The sequence below is a fragment of the Pyrgilauda ruficollis genome, unplaced genomic scaffold, assembly GCF_017590135.1.
Source record: "Pyrgilauda ruficollis isolate IOZ18807 unplaced genomic scaffold, ASM1759013v1 scaffold43, whole genome shotgun sequence".
NCBI classification, from domain to species: Eukaryota; Metazoa; Chordata; class Aves; order Passeriformes; family Passeridae; genus Pyrgilauda; species Pyrgilauda ruficollis.
The window spans coordinates 2,116,455-2,131,448 of NW_024525823.1; the positions used below are offsets into that span (position 1 = coordinate 2,116,455).

General features: G+C 37.2%; 1 protein-coding gene across 2 annotated transcripts in view; it reads left to right on the top strand.

The window, feature by feature from the left end:
• KLHL32 (kelch like family member 32) overlaps nucleotides 1-14,994 on the top strand; it is a 119,291-nt gene that overhangs the window by 54,033 nt on the left and 50,264 nt on the right. For both annotated transcript variants that reach the window (XM_041478196.1, XM_041478197.1), the window contains exon 5: nucleotides 3,531-3,629. In XM_041478196.1, the coding sequence (XP_041334130.1) occupies nucleotides 3,531-3,629 (99 nt within the window). The remainder of the gene's footprint in view (nucleotides 1-3,530; nucleotides 3,630-14,994) is intronic.

Genomic DNA, 14,994 nt, shown 5'->3' on the forward strand with positions numbered 1-14,994 from the left:
CTAAGATGCTGGAGGGGGATGCAGGTTGAGTTGGGAAAGGAAGAAGAAATCTTGGAATAAGAGAGAATAAATTCTAGTTTTGAACTGCTGGCTGGCTGGAGGGTAAAAGTATGGGGCAGGATGTTAAGGCTTCTGTGTTTCTGTAACAATGGGACTTGTTATAAAATTGCCTTTTCTGCCTCAGTACTGTGTTTTACAAGGTCAGGTTTAATTTAACATTTTCTAGTTCTTGCATTTGAAGAGAAGCTTTATGCAATATATCCACGCAGTATAAGTGGATAAGTTTTCAGACAGATTAATATTGTATGTCTAAAAATAGTGGATCTAAGAAGTTTTGTAATATACCTTTCTGGATCTTGTGACCTCAGCATTCTGTTACACAGAGCCAGATTTTGCATTGCTTCGATCCCTTGGGCTGTGGATCTGACCATAGTAGGGACCAGACTGTATTTTATGCATCCTCTCGGGAGAGTTTGTGGCATGATGGAGAGTAGAAAGGCAGCTTTGAGGAAAGGGTTTCCTGTTTGAAAACAGTCATTGTAAGAGCAAAGTAGTTTGTCAAAGTAAATCAACTTGAAAACGAGCAGTATGTCAGGCTTGATAGCTTAGGAATGGAAGTTACTCATGTATCACAAGTTCTGCCTGTTGTATGCAGGGAAAAGTTGCTTAAGGGGATTTTCTTGGGTACCATCATATGCCAGAGAGAAGTTGAAAGTGTAATGAAAATTAACCCCTCGAAATAAGGATTGGGTAGAGGGGTGATTGTAAGGTGCAGCCAGGTGCAGTACCTGAATTGCATCTAATTAATCTTAATGTAAAAATAGTACAGTAACCGTTCTAATACAGCCTGTGTACATTCTTCACTGGTGAAAGTTGCAGTTTTTGTCTGAATTTGGTGAGTCCAGATTACTCTTAAGTTTCTGCCCCAGTAATTATGCCTCATAATGCTTGGGTCGAGGATGGATTGCAGAAAATGATTAAGCTTCTCTCTCTTTTTTCACACTAAAATTTATGATGAATTTTGAAATTGTGAGTCCAATGTAGACCTTAGTTTCGCTGTCCTTAATTTGCAATAGGCATCATTCTGTAGACCTCAGATCTCTTGCTTTGAGAGTTAGACAAGCAGAGCAGTGTCAGTCACTGTGTGTGCTTGTGGTGTGCATTTCATGGTATTTATGTGCATTTACTCTTAGTATTGAGCTGGAAGATCTGTATAACATAAACACCTATGCTGGTAATTAATAAAAACCAAGCAATTGCTTTAGTGTATAAAAGTTCACAGGTGTGGCATAATTATGAATTACCCCAGTTTCAGTAGAAGGAAGGCTTGCAATATTTTCTTCTTTACTTATCATTTCCTTTTCCTTGTGGATTTTACCACCATGTAGTTTCCTGATGGTGAACATTTAGCATAGATGGTTTTGCCTATATCCAAATGAGTATTGAATAAAAGTTCAGATAGTTCCATTTAAAGGAAAGTTCTGTGAAGTGATAATGGAGGAAAGTCTAGTTTATCTTGAGAAACACAATAATGAATCTGTTTCCCCAGCAGAATATAACTTGCATGGTAAAGGAGGGCTGTAAAAATAGAAGACCGTGTAGGAAATACATCTGCCATCTTGAAAAGAACTTTTGTTCCTGACTTGTGCAAATCATCTCTCAACTGTAGCCAGCCACCCTCCTAACCTCTTGTCCTACTTCTTATCTCATAGTGCTACTAGTATTACTTATAAATGGATTGCTGTAGCTTTAAAATACATTAATATTATTGCAGTTAAATATAGTTTGTCTATGCCTACAAGGTACTAATCTGCTTAGGGTTCTGGTTCTCTGGCTGACACTTAGTAAGTAATGTGCCAGAGGATGGCAGCTTCCTCAGTGTCAATCATGTGAATAAAAAACACTGCAAGGTCTGTACCAGCTTGTTTAGTCTGACTTTGAGTTCTTACTTTAAAATGCTTGAGAGCGACATGCTTTTGTTTGTTTGTTTTTAATATCTGTGTCTGTAGGAGATACTTTTGTTACTGAAATTAATTCTGACTTTCTGTTCAATTACCTCTCATCATTCATAGCAACCTCAGTAGCACCAGCCAAAAACCTGGATTGTGCTGGGCCTGCTTCTTATTTACAGTAAGATCCTTACATGGATTTCTGGCTAGATAAAGAACCTTCATGTTTTATATAGTGTGTAAAGGACATATAATGTACACTTAAAACCTAGTATTAATAAATGTAGTGATTTTCACAAGCATTAAGGATTTCATATGCTGCCAGAACTCGATGTAAATGAGTTCTTGATATAAGCAAGGATCAATTGCCTTCTCTCCTCCTCCTAATATAACCATTATGTTGGAGATACTTTGTGATTTTGCTTGAAGAAATGCATACACTTTTTTTCATTTCCCTCAAAAATAGTTAAACTACAAAAGATGCAGTTGAGTATCTTCCCTTTTGTTTTCCATTTTCCTTGTTCAACTGCACTTGAGGTATACAAATGATGCTATGAGATAAAACTGAATTGTGTGAGCAGAAAGAAAAGAATCTGAAAGCAAGCTTTGCTTCCCTGTGGAGCAGTGAGAGACTGACCTCATGTGGTGTGAAACCGAAGTTGCCAGGGGAAGTACGAGGATAAAATTGAATAGAGCAAGCATCTTTGAAGATTTAATTTTTCTCATACATTTCTGATGTTTTTTGGGGATGTTGCACTACTTAAAAAAATTTTAATCTAGGTAGTTTGTAGTCTGATTGTTAATAAGAAGTTGACCAGTGTCCATATTCCCAAAGACATTTTTGTGTCCCAAAAGGGATGCTCTAACAAGCTGACCCCAGGACAGCGGTCTGTGAGCTGTGGCCCAATTATCTTTACTGCTGCCTGTACATGATTTTAATTGAAATGAGTAGGAGTTTCATGTGAGCGAGTAACTGAATAATCAGTCTTGGTTTCCAAGCCCTTTCTGGCACTTCCCCAGCAACATGCTCATTGTGCTTTCAGAGCCCTGCTCTCTAAAGTGAAGAAAGTGGTTAGGAAAATTATGAAGTGGCACCATGCAGAATAGGCAGGGTGTTCCTAGACTGTATATGTTTTACATGCATGAATAATGCTGATAGTGTAGACTTCATAGTTAATTCTGTTGGCCTGATTCTTCAGTATATGTGGAAGGATCTAAGTATACAGATAACAAAAGGAGGTTCTGTTATTTTGAAAATCTCCTCCTTAAACAGCACACATTTAGTTGCAAAGGATTTAGGGGCTATTGTGACCTAGGGACTCTCACAGGAAAAAGAAAATAACAAAAATAAGTTTAAAAATCCTTTGGGAAATTCAGATGAACTTTAGAAAATCTTTAGATTTTCTTTAGAAAATCTTTAGAAAATCTGTCCCTATTCTGTAAATACTTTTCTATGTGCTTTATTGTATTCTGTTCTTTATGTTGACTTAAATATCTGAAATAACAAAGGCTTTTAATATATTCTACAAGTACTCTAAGTACATCTTCCAGATGACAAACCTTCCCTTTTCTTCTTTACAGATCCTCTTGGAACCAGGGGTGATACAGGACGTCCTAGCAGCTGGGAGTCATTTGCAGCTGCTGGAGCTTCTCAGTTTGTGTTCTCACTATCTCATTGAGGTGAGGCTGTTTCTGTTTGGTACACTTTTGTTTCAAGCCTAATTTCAGTAGAAGGCTATTAGTACAATACCTGGTGTAACCTAAGTGGCAGAAACTGAATTTCAAGTCTGAATTTTTGGGTGTAATTCGGGTTTCAGTTTATGGTCAATGCTTTATCCCTCCATCCATTTGGTCCATTTCATTCCTGAAAACAAGAATGGTCCACCTCACAAATGGTGTCCCTTTTACTGGGGAATTTGCTTTCTTCTGCTTCAGTGTACCAAATGTGAAGATATTTCCCTATTAGGATCATGATATTGTGACAAATTCAGATGTGTAATTCACAACAGAATATGGGCATGTATTCCAGGGCACTATAACCTCTCACCGAGGGAATAGGGCTTATTTTAACGGTACCTTATTCTCAAGGAGTTATGCCTATAATGCCAATGCCTTTATCAAACAAAAAAATTGAGTTGTGGTAGAGTTTTGGGTTTTTTTGTGCTTGGCTTGTATAGGAAATGGCTTATGATGATAGCAGGAGAACAGCTTTGATGGGTATCTGTGAAAAGCCTTCTAAAAATAAAATGGCAATAGCAGTTCTACAGAACTGTTTGCTCCTCTCAGTAACTTTTCAGCACTGTTTCTGAAAAGGGATGTGTTAACTGCACCTGGGCATGGAGATGCACATCAGCACAGTGCTCTTGGTGTGCATTTGCCTTCCAACAGTGTAACTGGCTTTGAGCAGTGGGAGTGTGCTTGGCAGCACGCCGAGCCTACTGAGCACCAGGGGCAGGCAGGATCTCTTGCTAAGAACTTCACGATGTACTTGAAGGCTTTGAGTCTTACAGAGAAAGAATCTGTTCTTTGAGTGTTAACCCTAGGAAACCCTTCAAAATGTATATTCAGATAATAAGTTGGTATTAATTTGTGCATTATAAATTGATTAGAAAGTTAAAGTAGCTGACAGAGGGCTGCAATTGGTATAATTTTTTTTTTTTAGGAATGCAGGAAGAGATTTAATTTTTCTGAGAAAACAGACATGGATTGTGATGGGAAAGATGGTTGGTTTGAGAAATAAGAACTGCAAGATACCAAATAAGCCACAAAAGCATTTGACCTACTGATTGTCAGGCAGGCATGGGAAGGTGATGAGAAAGATACAAATCTAACACTGGTAGTCGTATACAGTGTATTTAATGGTCCTGAAACAAATGAGTCAGTGTGAGTATGTCTTTGATTCTTATGTGGCTCTTTCTTTGTCAGAAATTGAACTAAAGAGATTACAGCAAAGAAGCTACAGAAAATATTAAAGAGTTGGAAAAAGTTTGTTACACTCATCAAGTAGGGATGTGAGAGGATGTAGGTATATACTCAACATAAACCCTCGTGCTAACTTTTTCTGTTTAGGCTAAACTAATGTTGAGTAGCCTCTGGTATTTGTAGCTCTTCTCTTAGCACCATCATAATACTTTTAACCCTGATGCCATTGCAGGGGAAAGACAGACAACTACAGAGTTAGCAGTGCATTGAATCTTGTCCTTAATGTGCAAGCTATAGTCAATTATTTAGAAATAGATGGCTAATGAATAAGAAAAATAAATCAACCCCAAAATCACACTATAATAAAAAAACCCCAACATTTTGGAGTTAATGAATATTTCTTTCAAGTTACTCTGTAATTAACAGAGTACTAAAAATTGTCTGGACATGACAGTCAGAGGAACCTTTAGGTTGGAAAAGCCCTTTGAGATGAAGTCCAACCACAAAATAACTTGCAAAAGAATCAGAAGCATCTTAATTCCTCTCCTACTAGTGCTTTTCCTGTTGATCTCATGTCTTTTGATGCATTTAGCTCATGCATGTTTAATTGCATGTTTTTCTATTTATACAACTTACAAGATTACTGTGTCTTTCATGAGTCATAGAAACCACAACTTTCTGGCCTGCAGTTGCTGTAGGATGTGTGAAAGATGTGAAAAAGCACTGTTATGCCCTGAGCAGTGTGTCAGGGTAGGACAACTGGAACTACACTGTTGTAAAAATTAAGAGGAAGCGGGACCCAGTGTCCAGATTTACAGTAGTGGAGGTGGGGAATAAGGTAGTGGATGAAGGGGGAAAAAGAGGAGAATATGTGTTGGAAGATGGAGAGCAGTGCTAGTTCTGTAAGCTCGTTTTGAATCAGGGTCTCATCGTAAAGGTTTAGAATCTGCATGCACATCTGTGAGGTGGCTGTAGCTTATATCATGTTGGGCTTTAAGGCTGTATTTTACTCTTTTTACAGTATTTTTTTAAACCAAGTTCACCTTAGCAAGGCACACATGTAGACAGATCTGCAGTCTGAATAGATCACAGTAAGAATTTACCTGTCTTGTTTGTTTTGTATGGTTGCAGTCCATGCAAGTAATCAGCCTTGAGTGGTTGCTGTAAGTCTTTTTAACAGAGGTCAGCAAGGTACTGCATGTTAAAACTGTAATATCTTTCAGGTCCAAACTAATTAAATCAAGTATCTGTTTATGTTCTACATATTATTGTGTGACATTAAAAAATAGCTCTTGCTTTATTTTAATACTATCTGCAAATAAAATCCAAGTAGATAAAGAAGGCTTCCTTAAAACCACTTATCCTCTCTGCAGCTGGTAACTGAGGTGTCTTGTCACCCCACGTGCTGTGATGCAGATGCTGGAAAGGGAATAGGACTTGCCCTTTCTCTTCTCCCTAATGAATGAGTGTGTCAGAGTTCTTCTAGCATTTACAGTGCTACTGAATTACTTTCATGCTGTTTTGAGTTGTTCAGTTATCATGAACTTAGCTTAGTTTAGCCTAAATTCAGGAAATACAGTGTGTGGGGTCTAGCTGTCATGTATTGTTGTGTAATGATGACACAGTTTTAACTTGTTAGGATTGTCTTTAACTGTTTTGATTAGACCAAGCTTTTCCTGTATGAGTGCTGCTCTTATTGTTAGCACTTGTTCCAGCTCTTCTCTAGATATTCCAGTCTGACAGTTCATTGGCACTGTCTTGAACACTTTCTTCTCTTTTTGATACTTTTATCTGGGACCTGTAATAATGCCATGCATTTCAATAAGAATGGAGTTTTTTGGCTGCAAATGCAATTGGCATTGCCTGTTCATTATCTGTTTCAAGGCACATTAGTAGTCTATGAGGTTCCAAAGAATACTGTAATGATCTGATTCATGTAAGATGATTGCTGAGGTGTCTGATTGTCAAGAATTATTTCTAGTTCACTGGGGACAGAATAATTTCTAGCGAATGCTGACTTTTATATTGACTGGTCTTTAAGGAATTTTCTCTTGGTTGTGTCAGAGTAAACAAAATGTTATTCTGACTATGACAGGTCCTCTTTTTTATAGACTAAACAGCTTAGAGGACTTTAATTTTTTGACGACTTTTAAAAAAATTTCTTTAACAAATTGTTTCAATTGCATTTATGGCAATTTTTTAAGAGAGTTCTCAGTCAAAGGAAAGACAGGAAAAAGGAGAGGAACATTTTCTCCTTACCCTCAGCTAAGTAATGCAATGGAGATTTCTGACTAGTTTACTAGTCACTGCTAGTTTATTAAATGCATTTTATCATCTATAAACTTCTCATTATCAAATGTTCTGTAGCATCTAATGTTGATTCAGTATTTTCATTTGAAAACTCATGCTCATTTTAGATTGATAATTTGGTAGTTTTTATTTTAAAACTGTGGTAAATCATATTTTCTTTATTTGCAAACAAGAGAAATGCCCAAGTATTCCCTATTTTTGGTCTTAATTCCAGCTTTCTGTAGTGCAGACTTCTCCTCCCATATCAGCATTGTCATACCTTGAATTATGATTATTCCACAACCTCTGCTGTTTGGGTTTTTTTTTTTCTAGCTTCATTTGTGGAAGGGGACTCTTTTGAAGCATGCTGATGTATTTTATTTGAGATGCATACATATTCATGAATCTCTCATGTCATCTGCATAATTCTCAGGTACATTAAACATTGAAACAAGGCTTGTAAGCGCACACATCTGTCTCAGGCTGAACAAACGGTAAGGCAATGCGTTTTTCCTTAACTGCTACAGAGGTTAGGAGAGCTAAAAACTTGAACTTTGTGTACCTTCAGTGGCACTAAGGTCTGTCATCACTCACACAGCATTTGCATGCAGCCTGCACATCCAGTTCTCTCAGGTTCTTGTTTCCCAAGTTCCACCTCCAGCTCAGGTTGATTGTCAGTTTTGGCGGAGGTTTTTCGAAGGAGGCTAATGTAGAGAGCTGCAGCCAATAGGCAAACTTTGAAATGTAACAGGAACGGGTTATCTGAATGTCTCCTTTGCCTTTTAAAAGAAGTGGACCATATTTGTCACATGGTATAGGAAAAAGCAAGAGACAGCTAGTTAAAGGCATTAAATGTGGTGGCCATCTGAAAATGGACTTCTGAGATGGAACTGTAGAGAACATGGTATTAGGTACTGTGTTTGTGATGACCTATTTTGCACTTTAAAGCTTGTGAATGTTTTTCTGAAGGATACATGACAACTTTATTCTTATGCAAGAGAATAAATGTGTTAAAACATTTATTCAGAACATAAAAATGTTTGTTTCATGAGTATGTCTGAGTTATGTAACAAGCTGTAGATCTAAGAATTTTGTCTTTTTCCTCAACTATTTGTGTATTCAGTACCAGCGAGCCACAAACTGCAAATTATTTTGACAATCAAAGAATCTTAATAAGGAAGGAATGCTATTGAGAATATAAGTTTTTAATGGAATTTCCTGCTACTGATCAACAACAGCTCAGTATTGTGTGGGTAATAATTGGTTTTTATAACAGAGGTTGATTTCCACTGGTATTCAGGGATCTGGGATATTGGACTGCCCATAATTGAAATCTTAAAGCTAAGTGATTTTTCTGTATATTCTGAAATACAATATTTTTTTTTCAGAGAGTTCTAGGTACATCCTGAATTACAGTCAGTGGATGATAGTTGTGGATGAGGAGTTTAGAAGTTGCAGAGCAGTCCACAGCAAGGCTTGGACTCATTTCTGAGAGGCAGGACATTGCATGACTGTTAGATAGCATTTATCCCTTTAGTTTTCTGCTGCCAGATTAGGCACCTTTTGTGAAGAACAAATTAAGTTTACACACTGGACAGAATCTGGGACATCATTTATGTTATGTATATTGGTTGGATAGTGGCATAGTTTCAGTACAGACTTATTGGAAGTAACTGTCCTTGTACTTAATTCTGGAAATGTTTCTTATTCTCATAGTTCCTAGGAGGAAAAGGTATAGTAGACATGAACGATGGTGATCCTGATTGCCACTGAAGTTACTCTGACTTGTAAAAATTCTTCTTGGGATCCTAAATGTTTTTTGTGTCAAGAGAACTTGAAGGTTTGATGCCAATTTTCCCATTAGTTTTAAGTGCATTAGGTTCCCTGCTAAGTGGTAAATGTACCAGATTACTTTTTAGAAGCTTCATTGCATTAAATGGAATTCTGCTTGCTTGCTACTGATGTCAGTCATACCATCTTTGAAGACAGCTAATTTAAGATAAAAAGAAAAGAACATTTCAGGTGAGTGACTAAAATAAGCCTGGGCACAGCACTGTACAACAGCAGTCAACTGGAATTTTCTTGGAACTGCCTCTGTACTGTTGTGCACTGGATTCTTGTATACAAAAGCAGACAGTGAGGAGGATCAGACCTGGAATACAAAAATAAGGTTAATCAATTGACAAATCCTTCTGGAATAATTCATGGTAATAATTGAAGCAGGCAAATTGCCTGGGGTAGGGGCATTTGATTTTTAACCTCCTACTGTAATGGTCAGTTTAGGCTAAAAGAACAAATTTTTTTTCCTGGTGTACAAATTCCTAATGATCTAAATATTTTCTTCTAATTTTAAACTATCTGAATATGTTGTAGATTGAAATATGTTACTGTTTTTAAATGGAAGAAGCTACAAATGAATTTTTGTATGGATTAAAAGGAGGAGTGTGCATGGTTTATATATGTGGGTAAGCCAGAGCTTTAAAGCTATTTATTTTTCTTAAAACCAACTTCTCCATTTGGAACAGTGCCAGTGACAATCCCAACTTTCACTAAGATAAACTCCTTCAGAGATGAATTAATTCATACACCAGAGATTGAGAGCATCACCTTTGTATTGCTAGAAGCCCCAGATCAGTTGGGATTTTAGCTCCTGGGTTTTTCATACAGAGTGAATTAAACTGCTGGAAAGAAAATCTAAAGGTCATCTAGCAACCAAGGCTTGCTTTTTTTAACTAATACTGAGTTTTTAATCTAAGTACATGCATGTACACTCTGCACACTCCCCTCAATCCCCCAGAATTAGTCACCACCAGCAAGCTTAAGTCTACCAACTTTATCCTGTGGTGAAGTAACCTTCCCATGCTAAGAATACAAAGTAGACAAAAATAATGTCTTACATTTTCCTGTTTTTAAGTGTTACACAACCAGTTGTTGCTGTGCTAGCCTGCTATTTTTTGAAGGAGCAAGTTTTGTCAGCTGTTGTCATTGAGCTATTGATAGTCATTAGAAAAGTTCTTGGACAAAACTCAAAAATAACTTGGGGGATTTTTTTCTGTTATCTCTTTAATATACTGATACATTACAGAGATAATCTATATATGAAATGTGGTTGCACTAGTGAGGATTTCAACTTAAAATGGAACTCAGGAAAAAAAATGGTGGTGGTTTGTTTTTATCCATTTTTCAGTTGGTATCAGTGAGGAAAGTGAAAATATACCAAAGTGACAATACCCAGTCACTTTGAATCCTATTCTTACTGTAATCCACTTGCTGCTATTTATCTGCAGTGTGAATTGAAACTGATGATGGATGTGTAAAAAAATGATGCTGCAACTTCTAATTTAACTATTGCTGGCAAGATCAGGGCTCCCAAGCTGTCCAGGTAGTTGTATGGATACACATTGCCAGTCCTCTGCAGCAAAGTTACAGGAGAGATCACAAGTTGGGAAGAGACAGTTAGTGCTGTATCTGCCATCTCTTTGCAGATTCTGTCAGGAAGGGTGAGCAGCTTTGGTGTGTGCTTTAAATAAGAGCAAGGAAATCTTATTGCTTCACAACTTCCCTCCCTGCCCTTCTCATGTTGTCATTCTAGCCAGTGTTCACTCTTTAGATGACCTTTCTGTCCATCATTCCCTAAAAGATTTCTGCTTCTGGAATTTTTCCAGTATTTTTATAAAGCTGTAAACAGGGCTTGATGAATGCCAGAATGCTTAGTGTACAAAATTCTTCTTTGGTTCTATTACCATCTGATCGATATTATTGTTTTATCTTCTTCCTGTCCCTCCCTGTCCCCAGTGTATTTCACTTTAAACTCTCCTTAAGAATTGAGGCAGTTTGGGTGTGTGAGCCCCCAGAATGGAAGTATTTGTAACTGGGTAGTGCAGCTATCTTTATCTTCTTGTGTTCTCACCGACATGTCCGCTTAGAAGTCTGGAGGACAATTTTGTTTATTGCAAGAAATGCACCCAAAAGGCAGAATGGCTGAACTGGGCTTGAAATGAGGCAGTCGGGGCCCTTCCTCCCCGGGTCTGGGCAGCAGGTGGCAGTGTGAGTCCGTAACAGTTTCAGCAGAGAAATTCGAGCTAAAATCAGAAAAAATGAAAAGAAAAATTATTTATTTTTACTCCGTATTAGTCTTCTGACCTAATCAGTAAAAAAGTCATTATTCACACAACACTGGGCAATATGCATTGTAATTTTTAACAAATAATAGGAAACTGTTAATGTTTTCACAGGAAATACAGTTCTGTCTTGTGCAGCAATGGTCATTTATCACTGCACTTTGTGAAATCACTCATTTGTTCTAATTTGAATGTAAATGACTCTAAGGTTTTACAAATAAGGTGACAGACTCACATAAATGTAATTGCAGGGTTCATCTCTCTCTTTTTATATATCACTCATTAAGTTATGAATTAAATACATCGTATTAAACCAGGGGCATGTCCAATGATGATATTGTAATGGCAAATTACTCTATGCTATTAGAGGTGTATTTTTTATTCATGGACATTAATTTGTCATTAAGCGGCATTAGTTTAGCACTTTTATGTGGAAGACGTGACCTGAAAGAGGAGACTTACAGCTCTAATGTGAAAGAAGAGGAATATAGGCACCAGATATAGAGAGGGGTTTTTTTTTACCTCCTAGAAAGAAACAGAGAAAAAATGTACTGAAATTTGTTTACATCTAAAGCACTTTGAGTTCTATTAAGCCATTTTAGCAAAGGTATTTCTGAAACAAGAAAATCCTTTTGTAAAGTAATTGTAAAGTATTTACAATATGGGAAAAGCCAGAATGCTAAGTATGAAATGGTGACTATAAATCATTTGTAGCCTGTGAACCTGAAGAGAACATTGGGCTTGAAGTGCGTTACAATCTGATTTTATCTCAGAAGTATCACTGTGGTAGAGAGCTAATTGTTCATCTTTTCTTTCCTCTATACTAGCTTACCCAAAATAGAACTGTTGGTTTTTTTTTTGCATTTTTCATTATGAAATAAATATCTTTTACCTCTTCTCTACTTTGTATTTTTAGATACACTAGTATTATTTTCACAGGAGTCAATTTGAAATTCTAAATGCAGTAGCAAATTTTTTTAAAGAACATAAATGAGAAAATGTATTATTTGATGGAATTTCAGGAGGCAACTTAGCACCTGAAGTATAAGGCTAAGGAAAATAGTGAATGATTCAGTCTGCTCTGTCTTTAAAAGATGTCAAAAAGACCTTGTAAATTTAATTTTAATTTTTCAGTCAGTTTACTAGAAGAGACTTTCAAAACCTTGTTTATTTAATGGTGAAGAAGGACTGAAGTAATGAGGATCCAAGCTGATACATTCTCCAGTTATGCAGTATTTGCATTTTAGTCTTTTTTTGTAGACTATCTCTCATTAAAGGCATAAGAAATCTGGACTTGATACAAACCTATGTATTTGGCAGTTGATACCCTGCCCCACCATTTTTTATGTTTTTCTGATAGCTTGCTTAATTGTTACTGTGTGATCCATTTATCTGGACTGCTTACAACATACTCAACTAATTGTGCTAGTTAAGAAGACAGATTTGTAAGGAGAATAACCTAAGCCCACGTTATATATAAGTAGCTTTAGAAATGGAAGTATTCCAGATTATCATCTCTTTTTGATTACTGTTAGATACTGTTAAACCATCTGTGTTTATAGGGGACCACAAAGAAAGAAACAAGTTCCGTATAAGGCTGTTGATGTTTTCCAATAGATCTTGTAGTAGCAGTAAATGAAACAGCATTTTAGCACATTCCATCATTTATGGTATTTTGTTTGCACAACTGCATGAGTAGAATTTGTATTTTGCTTCAGAGTAGTGGTGTAGACTAACTCCATTTGTAATAAAGACACCCTTTCTGTCCAAGGTACTGAATAGGCCTTGAAAGCAGAAGGAATATAAATGTATACATGCTGTAATGACTTACTGAATCTTCAGCTAGTATGTGATCAGAGCTTTAAAAGTTATAAATTGTCCTCATTCTTCTCACTAATTCTAAAAATTAGAGGTCCATGCCTAAAGATTAGTGGCATCAACTTTATTAACCATCAATAATGTCCTGTGAGTGTGTTATTTCAAACATGAAAAACATGAGAAATACCAGTAACTTCATTCACCTGTTTTCTTGTGTAATATATTCAAAACATCTGTTTATTATTTGGAGGAAGTTTTTGTTAAATTTCCCATCTGTTTAAACAGTTTTATGGAATTTGTGGTTTCTGTCACTGTGTCTAGCTGTATAAGCAGCATTAGATCTTAAACCAGGACTTTTATTTACAGTTCAGTAGGAACTGAACTGTTAACACATAGAATTCTTTCTCCTTGTTAATTCTTCCTTCTTCCTTGTGGAATATTTTCTCCTTGTTAACTGGAAGCACCGTCTATTCTAATTATGTATGTAAAGGGCCTTGAGTTTCCATAGCATCTCAGCACACCTGATGATCATGGAAGGCATTGTAGTAACCTCAGGTGTGTTCAGTTGCCAGCAGTCTCTAGGACTGGAAGTCCAACTGACTTGAGGCGGCACGTTGTGGACATGAAAAACATCAGGGGGACAGGCTTACTGTCATACACCATGCCCCAAATCTGTGTTTATATGTGTTTGTATTTGGGTTTGCCTGCCTCTCAGTATTTTTAGTCTAATTAAATGCAGCATTACCATCTTCATGAATATGTAGGAAATACAGTCATGCAATGATGATGTCCAGGACTCCTATTGAGACTGCTATTGAAAGTTTACTGTAACCAAACACTTGAAATTATTTGACTTTTCTAGGGAATATCGTGTCTTAACTTCCATGTATTCCTAATCAAGTTTTGGACTCATGAAGCACCATTCAGACCTGGACCAAAGCTTGAACAGGTTAAAAAATTTCTTGAAAAGGAGCAGAGAGCAAAAATGGTCAGTGTGTGAATATTTTGTGGTGGGGGGAAAACGAACAGAATTAGACATATGTAACCTTTTATAAGCTGTTGGTAGTCTTTTGCTTATAAGTGTAGTTGAAATCTTTGAATGCTTTAGCAACATTTCTCACTGAAATTTGTATTTGAAAAGGACTTTTATAACATTGCATGGAACAATCATTGCCTAAAATTTTCTTTGGTAAGCTGTAGTTAATTTTTGAAAGCAGTGACTTTTCTGCAGAAGTACATTCTTTTTGAAGCAACTCAGCTATGTCTCATTTTTAAATGCCTTTCCAAGGTTCTGTGAGAGTGTTACAGAATGGGTCAGGTTGGAAGGTAATGTGGTGGGTTGTCTGCTCCAACCTTCCTGCTCAAGCTGGGTCATCCTGCAGCACAGGGCACAGGATTGTGTGCAGACAGTTATCAAATATTTCCAGTGATGGAGACTCCACAACCTTTCTGAGCAACCTATTCCAGTGCTCAGACACCTGCATAGTACAGAAGTTTTCCCTCCTATTCAGGTGGGACTTCCTGTGTATCAGTTTGTGTCTGTTGCCTCTTGTTCTATTGCTTGGCACCACCAGGAAGAGCCTGGCTCCATTCTCTTGGCACTATTCCTTCAGATATATTGTTGAGGTCCCCTCTCAATCATCTCTTTTTGAGGCTGAACGGGCCAAGTTCCCTTAGCCTTTCCTCATAAGAGAGATGCTTCAGTCCCCTAAACATCTTTGTAGCCCTTTGCTGGACCCATTCCAAGAGTTCCACGTCTCTCTGTTTGTGAGGAGCCCAGGGTTGGACACAGCTCTCCAGATGTGGCTCCACCAGGGCAGAGTAGAGGGATAGGATCACCTCTCTTGACCTGGTTTTCCTAAAGTACCCCAGGACACTGTTGGCCGTTTTGGCCA